At 49.7% G+C, this 26,239-nt stretch overlaps 1 protein-coding gene across 1 annotated transcript in view; it reads right to left on the minus strand.

Annotated features, from left to right (window-relative positions):
* Window positions 1–26,239, minus strand: part of sptbn5 (spectrin, beta, non-erythrocytic 5) — a 635,480-nt gene that overhangs the window by 265,654 nt on the left and 343,587 nt on the right. The window contains exons 43-45 of the mRNA XM_070878655.1: window positions 11,918–12,032; window positions 10,426–10,539; window positions 8,724–8,845 (exon numbers count right to left, since the gene is read on the minus strand). Of these exons, the coding sequence (XP_070734756.1) occupies window positions 8,724–8,845; window positions 10,426–10,539; window positions 11,918–12,032 (351 nt within the window). The remainder of the gene's footprint in view (window positions 1–8,723; window positions 8,846–10,425; window positions 10,540–11,917; window positions 12,033–26,239) is intronic.

The raw sequence follows: 26,239 nt of genomic DNA on the forward strand, positions 1-26,239 counted from the left end.
AATAAAAAAGTCTCTCAGTACTTCTCTCCTTAGTTAATTGGAGAACTCACATAAACTAGCCAACCTCCGAAGTTCCACCATGAAGTCGGGTATGCTCTGACCCACACAGCATCCGTAGTTGTAGAACCTGTGTCTGGCCATGTGTAGGCTGTTCGCTGGCTTCAGGTGGTCTCTTACCAGTGTGCTCAACTCCTCAAACGACTTGCTTGCTGGTTTCTCGGGTGCCAGCAGGTCCTTTATTAAGGCGTATGTTTTCAAGCCACAGCTGGTCAAGAGATGGGCTCTTCTCTTGTCTGCCTTATTGTCGCCCAACCAGTCTTTGGTTACAAAGCTTTGCTGGAGCCTTTCTATAAAGTCATCCCAATTGTCTCCAGCATTGTATTTCTCATCTGAACCGTTGGTAGCCATTCTGTAGATTCTATGATCCCGTAACTCGTCGCCACTGTAAAGTCCTGACCCTGCAGTGCAAACTTACACGAGGCACATGCTGAAGTTAAGGTCACTCTGGACCTGCATCTTTATTTCATAGCTCTCGAATGCCACACTTGCCTGAGACCTATCTTTATATACCTGTGTGGAACAGGTATGCAGTGTCTCCTGCAAGTGCACTCCTGGTGGTAAAGTATGTTTGTGGTTACAGGTCATATCTAGTTACAGTCATGTATAGCATGGTAAGATACAGTTATATACAGTAATGTGAGATACATGACAACTATAACTGAGAGTGGGACTGTAACTGAGAGCGGGACTGTAACTGTAACTGAGAGCGAGACTGAAAGTAAGACGATAACTGTAACTGACACTGTAACTGAGAGCGCGACTGTAACTGAGAGCGGGACCATAACTGAGAGCGGGACTGTAACTGTAACTGAGACTGTAACTGAAACTGTAACTGAGACTGTAACTGAGAGTGAGACTGTAACTGTAACTGAGACTGTAACTGAGAGCGGGACTGTAACTGAGAGCGGGACTGTAACTGAGAGACTGTAACTGAGAGCGAGACTGTAACTGAGAGCGGGACTAACTGAGAACGGGACTGTAACTGAGAACGGGACTGTGACTGAGAACGGGACTGTGACTGTGAGAGGGACTGTAACTGAGAGTGAGACTGTAACTGACAGCGAGATTGTAACTGAGAGCGGGACTGTAACTGAGATCGGGACTAACTGAGAGACTGTAACTGAGAGCGGGACTGTAACTGAGAGCGGGACTGTAACTGAGAGACTGTAACTGAGAGCGGGACTGTAACTGAGATCGAGACTAACTGAGTGAGACTGTAACTGATACTGTAATTGAGAGTGGGACTGTAACTGAGAGTGGGACTGTAATTGTGAGACTAACTGCGAGTGAGACTGTAACTGCGAGCGGGACTGTAACTGAGAGCGGGACTGTAACTGAGAGCGGGACTGTAACTGAGAGCGGGACTGTAATTGCGAGTGGGATTGTAACTGAGAGCGGGCCTGTAACTGTGAGACTGTATCTGAGAGTGGGACTGTAACTGTGAGACTGTAACTGAGAGCAGGACTGTAACTGTGAGACTGTAACTGAGGGTGGGACTGTAACTGAGAGTGGGACTGTAACTGAGAGCGGGTCTGTAACTGAGAGATTGTAACTGAGAGTGAGACTGTAACTGAGAGCGGGTCTGTAACTGAGAGATTGTAACTGAGAGTGAGACTGTAACTGAGAGCGGGTCTGTATTGTGAAACTGTAACTGAGAGCGGGACTGTAACTGAGGGCGAGACTAACTGAGTGAGACTGTAACTGATATTGTAATTGAGAGTGGGACTGTAACTGAGAGCGGGACTGTAACTGAGACTGTAACTGAGAGCGGGACTGTAACTGTGGGACTGTAACAGAGTGGGACTGTAACTGAGAGCGGGTCTGTAACTGAGAGACTGTAACTGAGACTGTAACTGAGAGCGGGTCTGTAACTGTGAGACTGTAACAGAGTGAGACTGTAACTGAGAGTGAGACTGTAACTGTATCTGAGGTCACAATTAAGAATGTGTAACTTTTTAGTATTTCTGCTCTATTCCTCTATCTGTACATGCCAAGATCCCGTTCGCTTTCCTTACTGCTGCCACTCACTAAGCCCTTGATCTCACCAAGCCCTCCACCAATACTCCCAGACCTCTCTCCTGAAAGTTATTCTGTAGTCTGGAGCCAGTTTATATTCCCAGCATTTATTTCCATTCTCTAGTATCATTGCCCACATTAAATGTCAGTTGTCACCGCAACGACCTCCGCAATATAGAAACATAGAAAATAGGTGCAGGAGTAGGCCATTCGGCCCTTCGAGCCTGCACCGCCATTCAATAAGATCATGACTGATCATTCCCTCAGTAGCCCTTTCCTGCTTTCTCTCCATACCCCTTGATCTCCTTAACCGTAAGGGCCATATCTAACTCCCTCTTGAATATATCCAATGAACTGGCATCAACAACTCTCTGCGGCAGGGAATTCCACAGGTTAACAACTCTCTGAGTGAAGAAGTTTCTCCTCATCTCAGTCCTAAATGGCCCACCCCTTATCCTAAGACTGTGACCCCTTGTTCTGGATTTCCCCAACATCGGGAACATTCTTCCCGCATCTAACCTGTCCAGTCCCGTCAGAATCTTATACGTTTCTATGAGATCCCCTCTCATCCTTCTAAACTCCAGTGAATAAAGGCCCAGTCACTCCAGTCTCTCCTCATATGTCAGTCCTGCCATCCCGGGAATCAGTCTGGTGAATCTTCGCTGCACTCCCTCAATAGCAAGAACATCCTTCCTCAGATTAGGAGACCAAAACCGAACACAATATTCCAGGTGAGGCTTCACTAAGGCCCTGTACAACTACAGTAAGACCTCCCTGCTCCTATACTCAAATCCCCTAGCTATGAAGGCCAACATACTATTTGCCTTCTTCACCGCCTGCTGTATTTGCATGCCCACTGCATGACACCCAGGTCTCGTTGCACCTCCCCCTTTCCTAATCTGCCGCCATCCAGATAATATTCTGCCTTCGTGTTTTTGCCCCCAAAATGGATAACCTCACATTTATCCATATTATACTGCATCTGCCTTGCATTTGCCCACTCACCTAACCTGTCCAAGTCACCCTGCAGCCTCTTAGCGTCCTCCTCACAGCTCACACCGCCACCCAGTTTAGTGTCATCTTCAAATTTGGAGATATTACATTCAATTCCTTCATCTAAATCGTTAATGAATATTGTAAAGAGCTGGGGTCCCAGCACTGAGCCCTGCGGCACTCCACTAGTCATTGCCTGCCATTCTGAGAAGGATCCGTTTATCCCGACTCTCTGCTTCCTGTCTGCCAACCAATTCAATATCCACGCCAGTACATTACCCCAATACCATGTGCTTTGATTTTGCACACCAATCTCTTGTGCAGGACCTTGTCAAAAGCCTTTTGAAAGTCCAAATACACCACATCCACTGGTTCTCCCTTGTCCACCCTGCTAGTTACATCCTCAAAAATTCCAGAAGATTCGTCAAGCATGATTTCCCTTTCATAAATCCATGCTGACTTGGTCCAATCCTGTCACTGCTTTCCAAATGCACTGCTATTTCATCCTTAATGATTGATTCCAACATTTTCCCACTACTGATGTCAGGCTAATCGGTCTATAATTACCCGTTTTCTGTCTCCCTCCTTTTTAAAAAAGTGGTGTTACATTAGCTACCCTCCAGTCCATAGGAACTGATCCAGAGTCGATAGACTGTTGGAAAATGATCACCAATGCATCCACTATTTCTAGGGCCACTTCCTCAAGTACTCTAGAATGCAGACTATCAGGCCCCGGGGATTTATCAGCCTTCAATCCCATCAATTTCCCTAACACAATTTCCCGCCTAATAAGAATATCCTTCAGTTCCTCCTTCTCACTAGACCTACTGTCCCCTAGTACATTCGGAAGGTTATTTGTGTCTTCCTTCGTGAAGACAGAACCGTAATTTTTGTTCAATTGGTCTGCCATTTCTTTGCTCCCCATTATAAATTCACCTGAATCCGACTGCAAGGGACCTACGTTTGTCTTCACTAATCTTTTTCTCTTCACATATTTATAGAAGCTTTTGCAGTCAGTTTTTATATTCCCTGCAAGCTTCCTCTCGTACTCTATTTTCCCCTTCTTAATTAAACCATTAGTCTTCCTCTGTTGAATTCTAAATTTCTCCCAGTCCTCAGGTTTGCTGCTTTTTCTGGCCAAATTATATGCCTCTTCCTTGGCTTTAACACTATCCTTAATTTCCCTTGATAGCCATGGTTGAGCCACCTTCCCCGTTTTATTTTTAGTCCAGACAGGGATGTACAATTGCTGAAGTTCATCCATATGATCTTTAAATGTTTGCCATTGCTTACACACCGTCAGCCCTTTAAGTATCCTTTGCCAGTCTATTCTAGCCAATTCACGCCTCATACCGCCGAAGTTCCCCTTCCTTAAGTTCAGGACCCTAGTTTCCAAATTAACTGTGTCACTCTCCATCTTAATAAAGAATTCTACAATATTATGGTCACTCTTCCCCAAAGGGCCTCGCACAACAAGATTGGTAATTAGTCCCTTCTCATTACACATCACCCAGTCTAGGATGGCCAGCTCTCTAGTTGGTTCCTCGACATATTGGTCGAGAAAACCATCCCTAATACACTCCAGGAAATCCTCCTCCATCGCATTGCTACCAGTTTGGTTAGCCCAATCAATATGTAGATTAAAGTCGCCCATGATGACTGCTGTACCTTTATTGCACACATCCCTTATTTCTTGTTTGATGCTGTCCCCAACCTCACTACTACTGTTTGGTGGTCTGTACACAACTCCCACTAGCGTTTTCTGCCCTTTGGAATTCTGCAACTCCACCCATATCGATTTCACATCATCCAGGCTAATGTCCCTCCTTACGATTGCATTAATTTCCTCTTTAACCAGCAATGCCACCCTGCCTCCTTTTCCTTTCTGTCTATCCTTCCTAAATGCTGAATACCCCTGGATGTTGAGTTCCCAGCTTTGGTCACCCCTGGAGCCATGTCTCCGTGATGCCAATTACATCATACCCGTTAACTGCTGTCTGCGCAGTTAATTCGTCCACCTTATTCCAAATACTCCTCGCATTGAAGCACAGAGCCTTCAGGCTTGTCTTTTACACGCACTTTGCCCCCTTAGAATTTTGCTGTAATGTGGCCTTTTTTGTTTTTTGCCTTGGGTTTCTCTGCCCTCCACTTTTACTATTCTCCTTTCTATCTTTTGCTTCTGACTCCATTTTATTTCCCTCTGTCTCCCTGCAGAGGTTCCCATCCCCCTGCCACATTAGTTTAACTCCTCCCCAATAGCACTAGCAAACACTCCCCCTAGGACATTGGTTCCGGTCCATTAGTGAAGGAAATCTGCTGTCCTTAACTGGTCTGGCCTATATGTCACTCCAGACCCATTGCAATGTGGTTGACTCTTAACTGCCCTGATAGAGGTGTACCGATGGATGTGGTGGAATTTAGATTTCCAAAAGGCATTCGATAAGGTGCCACACAAAAGGTTACTGCAGAAGATAAAGGTATGCGGTGTCAGAAGAATTGTATTAGCATGGATAGAGAATTGGCTGGCTAACAGAAAGCAGAGAGTCGGGATAAATGGGTCTTTTTCGGGTTGGAAATCGGTGGTTTGTGGTGTGCTACAGGGATCGGTGCTGGGACCACAACTGTTTACAAATATACATAGATGACCTGGAAGAGGGGACAGAGTGTAGTGTAAAAAAATTTGCAGATGACACAAAGATTAGTGGGAAAGCGGGTTGTGTAGAGGACACAAAGAGGCTGCAAAGAGATTTAGATAGGTTAAGCGAATGGGCTAAGGTTTGGCAGATGGAATACAATGTCGGAAAGTGTGAGGTCATCCACCTTGGGAAAAAAAAACAGTAAAAGGGAATATTATTTGAATGGGGAGAAATTACAACATGCTGCGGTGCAGAGGGACCTGGGGGTCCTTGTGCATGAATCCCAAAAAGTTAGTTTGCAGGTGCAGCAGGTAATCAGGAAGGCGAATGGAATGTTGGCCTTCATTGCGAGAGGGATGGAGTACAAAAGTAGGGAGGTCCTGCTGCAAATGTACAGGGTATTGGTGAGGCCGCACCTAGAGTACTGCGTGCAGTTTTGGTCACCTTACTTAAGGAAGGATATACTAGCTTTGGAGGGGGTACAGAGACGATTCACTCGGCTGATTCCGGAGATGAGAGGGTTACCTTATGATGCTAGATTGAGTAGACTGAATCTTTACTCGTTTGAGTTCAGAAGGATGAGGGGTGATCTTATAGAAACATTTAAAATCATGAAAGGGATAGACAAGATAGAGGTTGTTTCCACTGGTCGGGGAGACTAGAACTAGGGGGCACAGCCTCAAAATACGGGGGAGCCTATTTAAAACCGAGTTGAGAAGGAATTTCTTCTCCCAGAGGGTTGTGAATCTGTGGAATTCTCTGCCCCAGGAAGCAGTTGAGGCTAGCTCATTGAATGTTTTCAAGTCACAGATAGATAGATTTTTAACCAATAAGGGAATTAAGGGTTACGGGGAGCGGGCGGCTAAGTGGAGCTGAGTCCACGGCCAGATCAGCCATGATCTTGTTGAATGGCGGAGCAGGCTCGAGGGGCTAGATGGCCTACTCCTGTTCCTAATTCTTATGTAAATGGCCTAGCGAGCTCCTCCGTTGTACCAAACCGCTACGACGAAGCCAGCGCTGTGGGAGTACTTTCACCACACGGACTGCAACAGATCAAGAAGGCGGCTCACCACCACCTTCTCAAGGGCGATTAGGGACGGGCAATAAATGATGGCCTTGCCCATCCCATATGTCTGTCTGCTCCCTATTGCTTGACACCACTCCCAATTTGGTGCCATCTTCAAACTCCAAAAAACAGAAAATGCTGGAAATCTTAGCAGGTCAGGCAGGTTTCTGTTCTCGCCCCGAATCATATCACACTGAACAGCACTGGCCCCGGCATTGGTCCCTGGGACACCTCTTAATGAGCCCTGGCTATGTGGGTCTAGCTCCATTCACAGTCTCCCTTTGCTTTCTCTGGTTTAACCCATGTTCAATCTCCTCAGCAGCTTGCCTGCTTTGTCCTGCCTTCCTACCTTTTTTTATGGGCGTCACTGGCAAGGCCAGCATTTATTGCTCATCCCTAATTGCCCTTGAGAAGGTAGTGGTGAGCCGTCTTCTTGATCTGCTGCAGTCCGTGTGGTGAAAGTACTCCCACAGCACTGGCTTCGTTGTAGCGGTTTGGTACAACGGAGGAGTTCGCTAGGCCATTTCAGAGGGCAGTTAAGAGTCAACCACATTGCAGTGGGTCTGGAGTCACATATAGGCCAGACAGGGTAAGGACAGCAGATTTCCTTCACTAACAGTGAAACAGTTGGGATTTTACAACAACGCAGTAGTTTCATGATCACCGTTACTGATACAGTACTAGCTTTTATTTAAATTCCAGATTTATTTAATTAACTGAATTTAATTCTCCCAGTGGTGGGATGTGAACTCATGTTTCTGGATCATTACTATTCCAGTGACATAGAAACATAGAAAGATAGAAAATAGGAGCAGCAGTAGGCCATTCGGCCCTTCGAGTCTGCACCGCCATTCAATATGATCATGGCTGATCCTCTATCTCAACACCATATTCCCGCTTTTTCCCCATACCCCTTGATGCCTTTTGTGTCTATAAATCTATCTTTCTCCTTCTTAAATGTATTCATTGACTTGGCCTCCACATCCTTCTGTGGTAGAGAATTCCACAGGTTCACCACCCTCCGAGTGAAAAAATTTCTCCTCATATCGGTCCTAAATTTCCTACCCCGTATCCTGAGACTGTGACCCCTTGTTCTAGACTTCCCAGCCAGGAGAAACATCCTCCCCGCATCCAGTCTATCCAACTCAGTCAGAATTTTATATGTTTCAGTGAGATCCCCTCTCATTCTTCTAAACTCCAGTGAATACAGGCCTAGTCGACCCTGTTGTGTATCTGTAAAGCATGCACTCCCATGTTCCGCCACCAGGGAGCGCATCCCCTGAAGTAAGCCGGCCCCTAATGCCTGTTCCTCACTCTAGAGCGTCTTATTAAAGACTGAGGTCACTGTTAATTTAACCTCCTTGTGTGCAGTCCCATCTGTGTTAGGAACAAAATACTAATTCTCTCTTCATAAGACAGTCCTGCCATCCCAGGAATCAGTCTGGTGAACCTTCACTGTACTCCCTCTATGGCAAGTATATCCTTCCTTAGGTAAGGAGACCAAAACTGCACACAATGCTCCAGGTTCCAGCCTCACCAAGGCCCTGTATAACATAATCTAGGCTGACACTCTGATGCAGTGCCGAGGGAGTGCTGCACTGTCTTTTGAATGAGACGTCAAATTGAGGCCCCAGTTGCCCTCTCAGGTAGATGTAAAGATCCCACGGCACTATTGAAAGAAGAGCAGGGGAGTTCTCCCCGGTGTCCTGGACAATGTTTATCCCTCAACCAATATCATTAAAACAGATCATCGAGTAAATTACCATGTTGTGCGCAAATTGGCTGCCACGTTTCCTTATATTACAACAGTGACCACACTTCAAAAGTGTTTCATTGTTTGTAAAGCCCTAGGGATGTCCTTTAAGGTGTTACAGAAATGCAAGTTCTTTCATTCATAGAATCGTGTCTTTCTTGTATCCCTCCCGACTCTGCACTCTGGGAGCTTTACTCACCGCAGCTTGGCCTCCTTCTGCAGCCGAAGCCAGCTCTCCTGCATCTCTCCTTGCTTCAGGCTGAGCTTGTCACATATCGCAGACTGCGACTTGCACAGTTGCCTGGCATCAGCTTCCAGCACCTGTTTCAGATACAGAAGCTCACAGTGTTAATGCTCATACTATTTCAGTGGGATCTGTGCCCCAGAGCGTAGTGCGAGGCAGTACGGCATGTGTGGACACAGGGCAAAGAAAGAAAGTTCCCCTCTCTCTCCTGATCTTGCACATCCCCTAATGAAGTACTGAGCAGCCCTGGTGGGGGTCTGGGGACTGCTCTCCAGCCCCTTGGCCAGCGATGGTCGGTGAAAGCGGGAGCCCAAGAAAAAAGGATGGTCGCAGAATAGAGCAGAAATTTCATGTTACACACGCAGTGGCAAAAGTGGGCTTTCTGGCGTTGAAGGAGAAACATTTTCGACTTTGCACTTCCGCGGGGAATCTCAGCCATTGGCAGCACTCACCAATCTGCATAGGACGCTCGGATCCTTTATCTCTGATCTCTGTGCTTTCAGTGACTAAGGCTCCCTACCAGAAGCACAAGTGTCAGCCATGGCTCAGTGGCAAAACTCTCTGACGGCCCGAGTCAGAAAGTCGCACTCCCAAAACTTGAGCACACAATCCAGGCTGACACTTCTGTGCCGTACTGAGGGAGTACTGCACTGTCGGAGGGTCAGTACTGAGGGAGTGCCGCACTGTCGAGGGCAGTACTGAGGGAGCGTCGCTCTGTCGGAGGGGCAGTACTGAGGGAATGCCGCTCTGTCGGAGGGGCAGTACTGAGGGAGTGCCGCTCTGTCGGAGGGGCAGTACTGAGGGAGTGCCGCACTGTCGGAGGGGCAGTACTGAGGGAGTGCCGCACTGTCGGAGGGGCGGTACTGAGGGAGTGACGCACTGTCGGTGGGGCAGTACTGAGGGAGTGCCGCACTGTCGGAGGGGCAGTACTGAGGGAGTGCCGCATTGTCAGAGGGGCCGTACTGAGGGAGCGCCGCACTGTCGAGGGGCAGTACTGAGGGAGTGTTGCACTGTCGGAGGAGCAGTACTGAGGGAGTGCCGCACTGTTGGAGGGGCAGTACTGAGGGAGCGCTGCACTGTCGGAGGTGACATCTTTTGGATGAGACATTAAATCAAGACATCTGGCCTCTCGGCAAAAGATCCCAGGGCACTGTTTGAAGAAGAGCAGGGAAACTACGCTTGGTGTCCTGGCCAACAACCAACACCTCAAGCAGATGATCTGGTCATTACCACATAGCTGTTTTTTGGAACCTTGCTGTACACATAAATGTCTTTCTGCTTCCTGCATTACAACAGTGGCTACACTTCAAAAGTATTTCATTGGTTGTAAATCGTTGTTGGGGTGTCCTGAGTCGTGAAAGGCACTGTATGTAAGCTCTTTCTTTCTTTCATTCAGAGTTGGACAGTTACATCAGGTGAGGACAGCACTGGAGTCAGCTGTGATGCTGCCATCTCCACCAGCACTCGCTGTCGAGACTCGAACATGCAGAATGGCCACATGGACAAGGTGCCAGGGGGCTGCCGGAGACTGTGGACCCCACATCCCAGCTGTAGGAGTGGAAGGAGAAGTATGGGGCAACATAAGGGTGTATTCGGGGCATTGCTGGTTGGAGTCCAGGCTACCTGCTCTCTGGCTCCAGCTCCGTGTGGTACTCACCTCTGTCTTGTCCTGGATGACCGTGATTTCCAGTTCCGTTTCTTTATGTCTCCTCATTAGTTTTTCCACATTTTCCACATCCCGGCCATAGTCCAGACCATGCATCAATAAACTCTATCAACAGAAACAGGCCGTTAGTGGGGCTGCTGGTTCAAACCACAGAAGTTGTGTGACGTTTAGCGACCAGGCTCATCCAAGTGGGTCCAGGTAAACCAGCTTATAGTCAAATCAGAGCATGCCTACAGGGCAAATAACAAACTACATGGCAGCGCCTAAGAACATTAGAATGCACAGACACAGGAAAGGGCATTCAGCTCTTCAACCTCACTCCTGCCACAATTCTCCTTGTTCCCACAAATTAAATATTTAAATAATTAAATATTGGGAAGACCAAAGCCATTATCTTTCGTCCCCGCCACAAATTGCGTTCCCTGGCCATCGACTCCATCCCTTTCCCTAGCATCTGTCTGAAGCTGAACCAGACTCTTCGCAACCTTGTTGTCATATCTGACCCTGAAATGAGCTGACAGCCACGTATCTGCGGCATAACTAACACCGCCTAGTTCCACCTCCGTAACATCGCCCATCTCCACCCCTGCCTCAGCTCATCTGCTGCTGAAACCCTCATCCATGCCTTTGTTACTTCCAACACATTCCTGGCTGGCCTCCCACATTCTAAACTTGAGGTCATCCAAAACTCAGCTGCCCATATCCTAACTCACACCAAGTCCCACTCACCCATCACCCCTGTGCTCGCTGACCTACATTGGCTCCTGGTTAAGCAACGCCCCGATTTCAAAATTATCATCCTTGTTTACAAATCCTTCCATGGCCTCGCCCCTCCATATCTCTGTAATCTCGTCCAGTCCCTCCCGTACCCCCGCCTCCGTCCCCGAGATGTTTGCACTCCTCAAATTCTGCCCTCTTGAGCATCCCTGATTATAATCGCTCAACCATCGGTGGCCATGCCTTATGTTGCCTGGGCCCCAAGCTCTGGAACTCCCTGCCTAAACTTTCCGCCTCTCTATCTCTCTTTCCTCCTTTAAGATGCTCCTTAAAACCTACCTCTTTGACCAAATTCCTGCCGTAATTTCTTCTTATGCAACTCGGTGTCAAATTTATTTGTTTTGTCTTATAACACTGCTGTGAAGCACCTTGGGACATTTTACTACATTAAAGGTGCTTTAATGCAAGTTGTTGTTGGAAATAGAACACAGAACAGGTGTACAGTCCTGACCACACAGACTTCATGATGTCGTGGTGCAGTGGCTCAGGGACTATCAGGTGCACAAACCATTTCATTGCCACTCACTGCACTCAAGGTCTATCTCCCACATGTCAACGGAAGGATTATCTGACCTTGAGCACCGCCTCACTCTGCATGTTAACACTCAGGGTTGCAGTGCAGGGCAGGATTCCTTCCGCACCTGAATTTTTAGCAGGGACTGTAATACAGCTCATCGGGGGCACCGCCTGGTTACACAGCTCTCACCTTTTCACCCATTCTTTCTTTAATTTCATCCATCTCTCTGATTAAGGCATGAACCTCCAAAGCTGCCGCCAGCTTTTTCTTGTACTTATTCAAATTCCCCTGGAAACTGTTCCATCTGAAAGAGAGACAGTACACAGTGAGCAGAAAGGCACATATGGTGAGCACTGGGACCACAAGGGCTCGATATAGTCAACATTCCCTAAATAAAGAAACATAGAAAATAGGTGCAGGAGTCGGCCATTCAGCCCTTCAAGCCTGCACCGCCATTCAATAAGGTCATGGCTGATCATTCCCTCGGTATCCCTTTCCTGTTTTCTCTCCATACCCCTTGATCCCCTTAACCGTAAGGGCCATATCTAACTCCCTCTTGAATATATCCAATGAACTGGCATCAACAACTCTCTGCGGCAGGGAATTCCACAGGTTAACAACTCTCTGAGTGAAGAAGTTTCTCCTCATCTCAGTCCTAAATGGCCTATCCCTTAGCCTAAGACTATGTCCCCTGCTTCTGGACTTCCCCAACATCGGGAACATTCTTCCCACATCTAACCTGTCCAGTCCTGTCGGAATCTTATACGTTTCTATGAGATCCCCTTTCATCCTTCTAAACTCCAGTGAATAAAGGCCCAGTTGCTCCAGTCTCTCCTCATATGACAGTCCAGCCATCTATGGAATCAGTCTGGTGAACCTTCGCTGCACTCCCTCAATAGCAAGAACGTCCTTCCTCAGATTAGGAGACCAAAACTGAACACACTATTCCAGGTGAGGCCTCACTAAGGCCCTATACAACTGCTTCTATACTCAAATCCCCTAGCTATGAAGGCCAACATACCATTTGCCTTCTTCACCGCCTGCTGTACCTGCATGCCCACTTTCAGTGACTGATGAACTATGACACCCAGGTCTCATTGCACCTCCCCTTTTCCTAATCTGCCGCCATCCAGATAATATTCTGCCTTCGTGTTTTTGCCCCCAAAATGGATAACCTCACATTTATCCACATTATACTGCATCTGCCATGCATTTGCCCACTCACCTAACCTGTCCAAGTCACCCTGCAGCCTCTTAGCGTCCTCCTCACAGCTCACACCACCACCCAGTTTAGTGTCATCTGCAAACTTGGAGATATTACACTCAATTCCTTCATCTAAATTGTTAATGTATATTGTAAAGAGCTGGGGTCCCAGCACTGAGCCCTGCGGCACTCTACTAGTCACTGCCTGCCATTCTGAAAAGGACCCGTTTATCCCGACTCTCTGCTTCCTGTCTGCCAACCAGTTCTCTATCCACGTCAGTACATTACCCCCAATACCATGTGCTTTGATTTTGCACACCAATCTCTTGTGCAGGACCTTGTCAAAAACCTTTTGAAAGTCCAAATACACCACATCCACTGGTTCTCCCTTGTCCACCCTGCTAGTTACATCCTCAAAAATTCCAGAAGATTCGTCAAGCATGATTTCCCTTTCATAAATCCATGCTGACTTGATCCGATCCTGTCACTGCTTTCCAAATGCGCTGCTATTTCATCCTTAATAATTGATTCCAACATTTTCCCACTACTGATGTCAGGCTAACCGGTCTATAATTACTCGTTTTCTCTCTCCCTCCTTTTTAAAAAAGTGGTGCTACATTAGCTACCCTCCAGTCCATGGGAACTGATCCAGAGTCGATAGACTGTTGGAAAATGATCACCAATGCATCCACTTCCTTAACTACTCTGGAATGCAGACTATCAGGCCCCGGGGATTTATCGGCCCTCAATCCCATCAATTTCCCGCCTAATAAGGATATCCTTCAGTTCCTCCTTCTCACTAGATCTACTGTCCCCTAGTACAATCGGAAGGTCCTACGTGAAGACAGAACCGCAGTATTTGTTCAATTGGTCTGCCATTTCTTTGTTCCCCATTATAAATTCACCTGAATCCGACTGCAAGGGACCTACGTTTGTCTTCACTAATCTTTTTCTCTTCATATATTTATAGAAGCTTTTGCAGTCAGTTTTTATGTTCCCTGCAAGCTTCCTCTCGTACTCTATTTTCCCCCTCTTAATTAAACCCTTAGTCTTCCTCTGTTAGATTCTAAATTTCTCCCAGTCCTCAGGTTTGTTGGTTTTTCTAGCAAAATTATATGCCTCTTCCTTGGCTTTATCACTATCCTTAATTTCCCTTGATAGCCATGGTTGAGCCACCTTCCCTGTTTTATTTTTAGTCCAGACAGGGATGTACAATTGCTGAAGTTCATCCATGTGATCTTTAAATGTTTGCCATTGCTTATCCACCGTCAGCCCTTTGAGTATCGTTTGCCAGTCTATTCTAGCCAATTCACGCCTCATACCGCCGAAGTTACCTTTCCTTAAGTTCAGGACCCTAGTTTCCAAATTAACTGTGTCACTCTCCATCTTAATAAAGAATTCTACGATATTATGGTCACTCTTCCCCAAGGGGCCTCGCACAACAAGATTGCTAATTAGTCCCTTCTCATTACACATCACCCCAGTCTAGGATGGCCAGCTCTCTAGTTGGTTCCTCAACATATTGGTCTAGAAAACCATCCCTAATACACTCCAGGAAATCCTCCTCCATCGCATTGCTACCAGTTTGGTTAGCCCAATCAATATGTCGATTAAAGTCGCCCATGATGACTGCTGTACCTTTATTGCACACATCCCTTATTTCTTGTTTGATGCTGTCCCCAACCTCACTACTACTGTTTGGTGGTCTGTACACAACCCCCACCAGCGTTTTCTGCCCTTTGGAATTCTGCAGCTCCACCCATACCGTTCTACATCATCCAGGCTAATGTCCCTCCTTACGATTGCATTAATTTCCTCTTTAACCAGCAACGCCACCCTGCCTCCTTTTCCTTTCTGTCTATCCTTCCTAAATGCTGAATACCCCTGGATGTTGAGTTCCCAGCCTTGGTCACCCTGGAGCCATGTCTCCGTGATGCCAATTACATCATACCCATTAACTGCTATCTGCGCAGTTAATTCGTCCACCTTATTCCGAATACTCCTCGCATTGAGGCACAGAGCCTTCAGGCTTGTCTTTTTAACACACTTTGCCTCTTTTTTACACACTTTGTAACACACTTTGCCCCTTTAGAAAGATTACCGAGGCAGTATTAATGGGTGTGAAATTGGTCTTCTGCAAAAGCGTGAAAACCTGAAAGCAAATTTCAGCCCATTTTCCTATGTAATTTTATTCCAATCTCCATTTTCTTTTGACTTAGCTGGAAAAGAAAACGAGGCAGGGTATAAATGAGCTATGGGTTCAGTATCGCTCACCTTCTTCAACATAAATAATATGGAAGTCCTTGACAGGCTTGGTGGAATTAAAATGTGTGAATCCCCAAAGACATTTGGTTTTTTATCACAGATATCACAGAGAGCCTAGAGAGGAGATGTGTAAGACACTGACAACTGTTATGAAGGAGTCACTACATGTTGTGAAGAGGGGTTTTGGAGGTACGGATAGATTGGAAACCGGCAAACACAATGCTCATGCTGAAAAAGGGGGGCCGGTTTAACTGACACATGCAACTTGAGTCCCATTCATCTTACTTGCATTCCATGCAACATAATGGAATTGATTAGAAGTTCTACACTAATAACCCAGTAAACAGCAGTCAACATGACACCAGAAGGGTGTAATATATGCACCTGTGAGTATGCTAGAGGTTTGTTGAGGTGGGAGTGGCTTAGCCAGTCACGTGATGTTCACAAGACTCAATAAAACCCCAGTCAGTTGAGTTCAGGGTATCCACGATGAGGCAAGTGGTTGTGAGCCTGGTGGATGAACTGGTAATGTGTAGTGTGATTATTAAAACTAGTTCTTAATAGCAATGTGTTGTTATGAATTCTTAAGCAAATACATTACAAAGGGGTAAATCCTGACTGATCAACCACCTAGACTTCTTTAAGGAAGTGAAATCTCAGGTGCACTGTGGGAAGCCCTGTGAGGTGGTGAGTAATGTATTTGCTTCATGGGTTATTTGCTTAATAATCCATAGCAACGCATTGCTGTTAATAGTTGGTTTATTAGCAAAAGGTTTATCACACTATACATTACCAGTTCATCCACCAGGCTCACACCACCTGCCTGATCATGGATGACCGAGACCCAATAGGCTGGGGTTTTATTGAGTCTTCTGAACATCACGTGACTGGCTAAGCCACTCACAATTCAACAGCTCTACAACTATTTTAGTAGAAACTTAAATAAGTGCCCCCTTTTGGCATGAGAACTCACAAATTAACAATTTAAAACTGTAACGAAAATCTTTAATCAAATTAAAATTTGGTTGCTGGGTGTAACGTCCTTACTCTACAGCATGAAACCACACGAGGCACATTCCAGGGACAAGGCCACTCTGTAACCTTAACTCTTTATTACAGCACTCCAGAAGTGATGACCCTGCATGGGACCTCCCTTTATATACCTGAGTGATCAGGTAAGGAGTATCTCCCACAAGTTCACCCCCTGTGGTCAAGGTGTGCATCTGTGTTGAGTGTGTACATAATACAGTGGTGTTACATTGTAGTTACAAACATGCATCACCTCCCTGCCCCCCCTCCCCCCCAAAGTCTTATTGGGATCATAGGTTTAGTCTTTCAGGTGGTCTGCGCTCCCTCATGGAGCGCCGCAGTTGGGGCTCTGGTTGTTGGACACTGACGTGAGTGTCTGTCACCTGTGGTGATTCCGGCCTGTCCGGGCTGACCTCAGGGAACTGTGCATTCCTCTGATTGCTCTTGTTGCTTGTTCACTGACGGTAGTGTGAGCTCCATCTCATGGTCTTCTTCAGGTTCCTCCGTGTCATTGCTGAACCTTTTTTTTTACTTGGTCCAGATGCTTACGGCATATCTGGCCATTGTTGAGTTTTATCACAATGACTCTATTCCCTTCTTTGTCAATTACGGTACCCTCGAGCCATTTGGGCCCCATGGCGAGATTGAGGACGAATACAGGATAATTTATTTCTATACATCTTCCCCTCGAATTATGCTCATGGTACTCGTTTTGTGCTTTACGCTTGCCCTCAACTATGTCAGTCAGGACTGGTTGGATGAGGAACAACCGAGTTTTTAGTGTCCGTTTCATGAGTAGCTCTGCGGGCGGGACCCCCGTGAGCAAGTGCGGGCGGGACCTATAGGCCAGCAGGAGGCACGATAGACGGCATTGTAGGGAGGGTCCTTGAATCCTGAGCATTCCTTGCTTAACAACTAGACTGCACGTTCCGCCTTGCCATTGGAGGCCGGCTTGAACGGCGCAGTCCTGACGTGGTTGATGCCATTGCCCGACATAAACTCCCGGAATTCATAGCTCGTGAAACATGGGCCATTATCACTAACCAGGATGTCCGGCAGGCCATGGATTGCGAAGATCGCACGTAGGCTTTCCACGGTGGTGGATGACGTGCATGAATTCAGGATGATGCACTCGATCCATTTCGAGTACGCATCTACAACGATAAGGAACATCTTCCCCATGAACGGGCCCGCGTAGTCAACGTGAATGCGTGACCATGGCTTGGTGGGCCAGGGCCACGGGCTGAACGGGGTCTCCGTGGGGGCATTGCCCAGCTGGGCACATGTCATGCACCTGCGAACACAGTGTTCCGGGTCTGAGTCAATTCCGGGCCACCAAACGTGTGACCCGGCAATGGCCTTCATCATCACAATGCCTGGGTGCTCGCTGTGGAGTTCCCTGATGAACACCCTCCTTCCCTTCTGGGGCATGACTACCCGGCTGCCCCATAGTAGGCAATCAGCTTGGATGGAGAGCTCATCCATCCATCTGTGGAACGGTCTGACCTCCTCAGGACATGCTCCGTGTGCGGGCGCCCAATCCCCAGTCAGGACACATTTCTGAATCAGAGATAGGAGGGGATCCCTGTTTGTCCAGATTTTGATCTGGCGGGCTGTGATAGGGGAGCCTGCACTGTCGAAGGCATCAACAGCCATGACCATCTCAGCGCTTTGCTCAGCTGCCCCCTCGGTGGTGGCCAGTGGGAGCCTGCTGACCATGTCAGCGCAATTTTCAGTGCCGGGCCACTAGCGTGAGAGCCCATCGCTGTATGCGAGCTGATGCGTTGGCATTGACAGCCTTGCTGTCTGACAACAGGGATGTGAGTGGCTTATGGTCCGTTTCTAATTCAAACTTACACCATAGACACATGCAAGCCCTTACTTCCAACCATCCCATAGCCCCGTTCTGCTTGAGAGAGCGACCTGGAGGCATAAGCCACAGGTTGTAGCTGACCCTCAGCATTGCCCTGCTGCAACACGCACCCAACCCCATAGGACGATGCATCACATGCCAGAACTAAACTTTTGCAAGGGTCGTACAGGGTCAACAGCTTGTTTGAACACAGTAGGTTTTGTGCCCGATCAAAAGCCCGTTCCTGACAGTCCCCCCAAAACCAATCGCAAACCTTACGCAGAAGCACGTGTAGCGGCTCCAACAACATGCTCAAGTTCGGCAGAAAGTTCCCGATATAGTGCAACAGTCCCAGGAATGAACGCAGCTCCGATGTGTTGCAGGGCCTGGGTGCTCGTCGAATCGCCTCTGTTTTGGATTCGGTGGGCCGAATCACATCTGCAGCAACCCTCCTGCCCAGAAACTCAACCTCAGGAGCTAAGAACATGCATTTAGACTTCTTGAGTCGCAGGCCTACCCGGTCCAGTCGGCGCAGCACCTCCTCCAGGTTGTGGAGATGTTACTCGGTGTCTCGACCCGTGATGAGGATGTCGTCCTGGAATACGATCTTTCCAGGGATGGATTTAAGCAGGCTTTCCATGTTGCGTTGAAAAATCGCAGCCGCTGATCGAATGCCAAACGGGCACCTGTTATACGCAAACAGTCCCTTGTGCGTGGTGATGGTGGTCAGTAGTTTAGATTTGTCGGCCAGTTCCTGGGTCATATAGGCTGAAGTGAGGTCAAACTTGGTGAACAGCCCGGAATCACCACAGATGACAGACACTCACGTCAGTGTCCAACAACCAGAGCCCCAATTGCGGCGCTCCACGAGGGAGTGCAGACCACCTGAAAGACTAAACCTATGATCCCAATAAGACTTTGGGGGGGGGGAGGAAGGTGACGTGTATCACTACTTTAGTGCCTTTAAAAGTCCCAATGCCCGGTTGGAAAAATGACTCGAATTGTTGTAGGACTTGTGAGCACGAATTTCGCTCCACCGAGGACATTGCGTGAACATCCCCCCATTTCCAGTTCATCTCGGCTAACCAGCTCCTCCCAAACAGTGCGGGACCATTGCCCAGGACAATCCAGAGCGGCAGCCAGTTCACTGAGCCATTGTGTGTGACAGCCAACATTGTACTGCCTAGCTCATTGTAATGATTTCTTTGGTGTAAGTCCTTAATTGTGTCTCGATATGTTCTAATTTGGGTCTACTGGCTTTGAGCGGCCATAGCTTCTCGAATTGTTGAACGCCCATGAGTGACTGGCTGGCCCCAGTGTCCAGCTCCATGTGTACTGGGATACCGTTCAATAAAACCCTCATCATCATTGGTGGCGTTTTGGTGTATGAACTGTGAATATTCGCCGCATAGACCCGCTGAACCTCGGCATCCATCGATTTGCCCCAAAAGTCATCCTGCCTCACAGAACCCTCTTCTGGTCCATCTGCCTCATATATTAGTCTGATTGCAGGCTTTCTGTACATATGAGCTAAATGGCCACTGAGGTTGCAGTTTCTGCAGACAAACTGTTGGAATGTGCAAGATCTAGCTGAGTGTTTTCCCCCACACCTCCAGCACGAGTTAAAGTTTCCATTGTTGGGGACAAAAGGGCTATGGCCAGGAATTCCGCGCTGACTGTCCCTTTGACTGTTCTTAAGTACCCTATTAGTGGGTGTCAATGGCCCCATCCCGGGCCGCATTGTTCACTGTGATGGCGTGAACATCCGTTCGGCCTGCCATTGCCTCTGTTGAGGTCCTACTCTGGGGTCTATTACTGCCTGATGAATGTCGGACTGCCCCTGCCTGCCCGCGGGGCACTGAGTAGCATTGAAGATGTTGCCTCCCTGATCCATCGTCGTGTTGGAGGCAGAATTGCGCGCGTAAATCATTTACGTCTTTTCCTCCCCTGCCGCGAAAGTCTGAGCCAACAACGCCGCCGCTTCCAAGGTCAAGTCCTTGGTCTCAATTAACTTGCGAAAAATTCCCGCATGACCGATGCCCTCGATAAAGAAGTCCCTTAGCAACTCCCCCCTGCGGGCATCTGTGAACTTACAGAGGCTGGCCAAGCGCCTGAGGTGCACTACAAAGTCCGGTATGCTCTGTCCTTCACGACGTCGGAGGGTGTAGAATCTGTGTCGAGCCATGTGTATGCTGCTCGCCGGCTTATGGTGCTCCCCAATCAACTTGCTAAACTCTTCAAAGGTTTTGTCTGACAGCTTTTCGAGTGCCAGTAAGTTCTTCATGAGCGCCTAAGTCTTTGGCCAGCAGCTGGTCAAAAGATGAGCCCGACGCTTGTCGGCCGCTGCATCCCCCAGCCTGTCTTTCGTGACAAAGCCCTGCTGAAGCCTCTCAACAAAATCGTCCCAGTCTTCCCCAACACAGTACCGTTCATCTGTGCTACCGGTGGCCATTCTCGTGGGTCGTGAATTCCAGTTTCTCGTCGCCAATGTAAAGTCCTTACTCTACAGCATGAAACCACACGAGGCACATTCCAGGGACAAGGCCACTCAGTATTACAGCACTCCTTAACTCTTTATTACAGCACTCCAGAAGTGATGACCCTGTGTGGGACCTCCCTTTATATACCTGAGTGATCAGGTAAGGAGTGTCTCCCACAAGTTCACCCCCTGTGGTCAAGGTGTGCATGTGTGTTGAGTGTGTACAGTAATACAGTGGTGTTACAGTGGTTACAAAAATGACACCGGGGGTGGTGATGCACTCCAGTCCTTCCGGTGCCCACCTCTCGCGGAGGGCCACGAACGTACCGGTGGACACCGCGTGCACCATCTCCAGGGACACCCTGGCTCGAATGTATCCGCGGAAGAGAGGCAGGCAGTCGGGCTGAACAACCCCATCGACCGCCCACTGCCTGGACCAGTTGATGGCCACCTTGGCCATGCCCAGGAGCAGTCCTACAATGAGGCCTTCTGACCTTCCCGCTCCTCTACAATCTGTGAGCATACTCAGAGGTGCATTAATTATGGGGTGCACTGTGGGAAGCCCTGTGACATAGTGCACGTTGGCTTCAAAAGGCCTGCAAGGTGATTGGTTAATCTCAATGTTCTGGGGATTCATAATAATTCTCAGGAATTGAGAACAAATTGGCTGAAGGCTGGAAACAATGGGAATATAATTGAGGAGATATATCGAGATAGGGGGATTTACTGAGTTGTTCCGGGGACCAATACAAACTTGCATTTATGGCTTAGACTCAGAAACTGAATGTAAATTGAGCCAATAAAAGTAGACTTATACAAGGACCAATTAGATACCAATATCAGGGGGTAGGGTCTTTCTGAATGGAAGCGTTAAGATGGGACGAAAGGTCATCTCATCTGTAATTTTCTTCATGAGCAAAGCGACTGTATCGCATCCTTCAGTTCAAATCGTTCCATGGCCTCACCCCTCCCTATACCTGTAACCTCCTCCAGCCCTACACCCCTCCCTATACCTGTAACCTCCTCCAGCCCTACACCCCTCCCTATACCTGTAACCTCCTCCAGCCCTACACCCCTCCCTATACCTGTAACCTCCTCCAGCCCTCCCTCCCTATCTCTGTAACCTCCTCCAGCCCTCCCTCCCTATACCTGTAACCTCCTCCAGCCCTCCCTCCCTATCTCTGTAACCTCCTCCAGCCCTCCCTCCCTATCTCTGTAACCTCCTCTAGCCCTCCCTCCCTATACCTGTAACCTCCTCCAGCCCTCCCTCCCTATCTCTGTAACCTCCTCTAGCCCTCCCTCCCTATACCTGTAACCTCCTCCAGCCCTCCCTCCCTATCTCTGTAACCTCCTCCAGCCCTCCCTCCCTATCTCTGTAACCTCCTCCAGCCCTCCCTCCCTATACCTGTAACCTCCTCCAGCCCTCCCTCCCTATATCTGTAACCTCCTCCAGCCCTCCCTCCCTATCTCTGTAACCTCCTCCAGCCCTACACCCCTCCCTATCTCTGTAACCTCCTCCAGCCCTACACCCCTCCCTATCTCTGTAACCTCCTCCAGCCCGACACCACTCCCTATACCTGTAACCTCCTCCAGCCCTACACCCCTCCCTATACCTGTAACCTCCACCAGCCCTACACCCCTCCCTATACCTGTAACCTCCTCCAGCCCTACACCCCTCCCTATACCTGTAACCTCCTCCAGCCCTTCCTCCCTATCTCTGTAACCTCCTCCAGCCCTACACCCCTCCCTATACCTGTAACCCCCTCCAGCCCTACACCCCTCCCTATCTCTGTAACCTCCTCCAGCCCTACACCCCTCCCTATCTCTGTAACCTCCTACAGCCCTACACCCCTCCCTATTTCTGTAACCTCCTCCAGCCCTCCCTCCCTATCTCTGTAACCTCCTCCAGCCCTACACCCCTCCCTATCTCTGTAACATCCTCCAGCCCTCCCTCCCTATCTCTGTAACCTCCTCCAGCCCTCCCTCCCTATCTCTGTAACCTCCTCCAGCCCTCCCTCCCTATCTCTGTAACCTCCTCCAGCCCTCCCTCCTTATCTCTGTAACCTCCTCCAGCCCTCCCTCCCTATCTCTGTAACCTCCTCCAGCCCTCCCTCCCTATCTCTGTAACCTCCTCCAGCCCTACACCCCTCCCTATACCTGTAACCTCCTCCAGCCCTCCCTCCCTATCTCTGTAACCTCCTCCAGCCCTCCCTCCCTATCTCTGTAACTTCCTCCAGCCCTCCCTCCCTATCTCTGTAACCTCCTCCAGCCCTACACCCCTCCCTATACCTGTAACCTCCTCCAGCCCTCCCTCCCTATACCTGTAACCTCCTCCAGCCCTCCCTCCCTATACCTGTAACCTCCTCCAGCCCTCCCTCCCTATCTCTGTAACCTCCTCCTGCCCTCCCTCCCTATCTCTGTAACCTCCTCCAGCCCTCCCTCCCTATCTCTGTAACCTCCTCCAGCCCTACACCCCTCCCTATACCTGTAACCTCCTCCAGCCCTCCCTCCCTATACCTGTAACCTCCTCCAGCCCTCCCTCCCCATCTCTGTAACCTCCTCCAGCTCTACACCCCTCCCTATCTCTGTAACCTCCTCCAGCCCGCCCTCCTTATCTCTGTAACCTCCTCCAGCCCTACACCCCTCCTTATCTCTGTAACCTCCTCCAGCCCTCCCTCCCTATCTCTGTAACCTCCTCCAGCCCTGCACCCCTCCCTATCTCTGTAACCTCCTCCAGCCCTCACTCCCTATCTCTGTAACCTCCTCCAGCCCTACACCCCTCCCTATCTCTGTAAGCTCCTCCAGCCCTCCCTCCCTATCTCTGTAACCTCCTCCAGCCCTACACCCCTATCTCTGTAACCTCCTCCAGCCCTCCCTCCCTATCTCTGTAACCTCCTCCAGCCCTCCCTCCCTATCTCTGTAACCTTCTCCAGCCCTCCCTCCCTATACCTGTAACCTCCTCCAGCCCTCCCTCCCTATCTCTGTAACCTCCTCCAGCCCTACACCCCTCCCTATACCTGTAACCTCCTCCAGCCCTCCCTCCCTATCTCTGTAACCTCCTCCAGCCCTACACCCCTCCCTATCTCTGTAACCTCCTCCAGCCCTACACCCCTCCCTATCTCTGTAACCTCCTCCAGCCCTCCCTCCCTATCTCTGTAACCTCCTCCAGCCCTACACCCCTCCCTATCTCTGTAACCTCCTCCAGCCCTACACCCCTCCCTATACCTGTAACCTCCTCCAGCACTACACCCCTCCCTATCTCTGTAACCTCCTCCAGCCCTACACCCCTCCCTATCTCTGTAACCTCCTACAGCCCTACAGCCCTCCCTATTTCTGTAACCTCCTCCAGCCCTCCCTCCCTATCTCTGTAACCTCCTCCAGCCCTACACCCCTCCCTATCTCTGTAACATCCTCCAGCCCTCCCTCCCTATTTCTGTAACCTCCTCCAGCCCTCCCTCCCTATCTCTGTAACCTCCTCCAGCCCTCCCTCCCTATCGCTGTAACCTCCTCCAGCCCTCCCTCCCTATCTCTGTAACCTCCTCCAGCCCTCCCTCCCTATCTCTGTAACCTCCTCCAGCCCTACACCCCTCCCTATACCTGTAACCTCCTCCAGCCCTCCCTCCCTATCTCTGTAACCTCCTCCAGCCCTCCCTCCCTATCTCTGTAACTTCCTCCAGCCCTCCCTCCCTATCTCTGTAACCTCCTCCAGCCCTACACCCCTCCCTATACCTGTAACCTCCTCCAGCCCTCCCTCCCTATACCTGTAACCTCCTCCAGCCCTCCCTCCCTATACCTGTAACCTCCTCCAGCCCTCCCTTCCCATCTCTGTAACCTCCTCCAGCCCTACACCCCTCCCTATCTCTGTAACCTCCTCCAGCCCGCCCTCCTTATCTCTGTAAGCTCCTCCAGCCCTACACCCCTCCTTATCTCTGTAACCTCCTCCAGCCCTCCCTCCCTATCTCTGTAACCTCCTCCAGCCCTGCACCCCTCCCTATCTCTGTAACCTCCTCCAGCCCTCACTCCCTATCTCTGTAACCTCCTCCAGCCCTCCCTCCCTATACCTGTAACCTCCTCCAGCCCTCCCTCCCTATCTCTGTAACCTCCTCCAGCCATACACCCCTCCCTATACCTGTAACCTCCTCCAGCCCTCCCTCCCTATCTCTGTAACCTCCTCCAGCCCTACACCCCTCCCTATCTCTGTAACCTCCTCCAGCCCTACACCCCTCCCTATCTCTGTAACCTCCTCCAGCCCTCCCTCCCTATCTCTGTAACCTCCTCCAGCCCTACACCCCTCCCTATCTCTGTAACCTCCTCCAGCCCTCCCTCCCTATACCTGTAACCTCCTCCAGCCCTCCCTCCCTATCTCTGTAACCTCCTCCAGCCCTACACCCCTCCCTATCTCTGTAACCTCCTCCAGCCCTACACCCCTCCCTATCTCTGTAACCTCCTCCAGCCCTCCCTCCCTATCTCTGTAACCTCCTCCAGCCCTACACCCCTCCCATTACCTGTAACCTCCTCCAGCCCTACACCCCTCCCTATCTCTGTAACCTCCTCCAGCCCTACACCCCTCCCTATCTCTGTAACCTCCTCCAGCCCTCCCTCCCTATCTCTGTAACCTCCTCCAGCCCTCCCTCCCTATCTCTGGAACCTCCTCCAGCCCTCCCTCCCTATACCTGTAACCTCCTCCAGCCCTCCCTCCCTATACCTGTAACCTCCTCCAGCCCTACACCCCTCCCTATACCTGTAACCTCCTCCAGCCCTCCCTCCCTATCTCTGTAACCTCCTCCAGCCCTACACCCCTCCCTATCTCTGTAACCTCCTCCAGCCCTACACCCCTCCCTATCTCTGTAACCTCCTCCAGCCCTCCCTCCCTATCTCTGTAACCTCCTCCAGCCCTACACACCTCCCTATCTCTGTAACCTCCTCCAGCCCTACACCCCTCCCTATCTCTGTAACCTCCTCCAGCCCTCCCTCCCTATCTCTGTAACCTCCTCCAGCCCTACACCCCTCCCTATCTCTGTAACCTCCTCCAGCCCTTCCTTCCTATCTCTGTAACCTCCTCCAGCCCTACACCCCTCCCTATCTCTGTAACCTCCTCCAGCCCTACACCCCTCCCTATCTCTGTAACCTCCTCCAGCCCTCCCTCCCTATCTCTGTAACCTCCTCCAGCCCTACACCCCTCCCTATCTCTGTAACCTCCTCCAGCCCTACACCCCTCCCTATCTCTGTAACCTCCTCCAGCCCTATACCCCTCCCTATCTCTGTAACCTTCTCTAGTCTTACATCCCTCCCTATCTCTGTAACCTCCTCCAGCTCTACACCCCTCCCTATCTCTGTAACCTTCTCTAGTCTTACATCCCTCCCTATCTCTGTAGCCTCCTCCAGCCCTACACCCCTCCCTATCTCTGTAACCTTCTCTAGTCTTACATCCCTCCCTATCTCTGTAACCTCCTCCAGCCCTACACCCCTCCCTATCTCTGTAACCTCCTCCAGCCCTACACCCCTCCCTATCTCTGTAACCTCCTCCAGCCCTACACCCCTCCCTATCTCTGTAATCTCGTCCAGCCCTACAACCCTCCAAGAACTCTGCATTCCTCCAACTCTAGCCTCTTGCGCATCCCACACTCCCTTTGCCCCACCATTGGCCATCGTGCCTTCAGCCGTCTAAGCCCTACGCTCCAG

This window comes from Pristiophorus japonicus, chromosome 4, assembly GCF_044704955.1.
Source record: "Pristiophorus japonicus isolate sPriJap1 chromosome 4, sPriJap1.hap1, whole genome shotgun sequence".
Classification (NCBI taxonomy): domain Eukaryota; kingdom Metazoa; phylum Chordata; class Chondrichthyes; family Pristiophoridae; genus Pristiophorus; species Pristiophorus japonicus.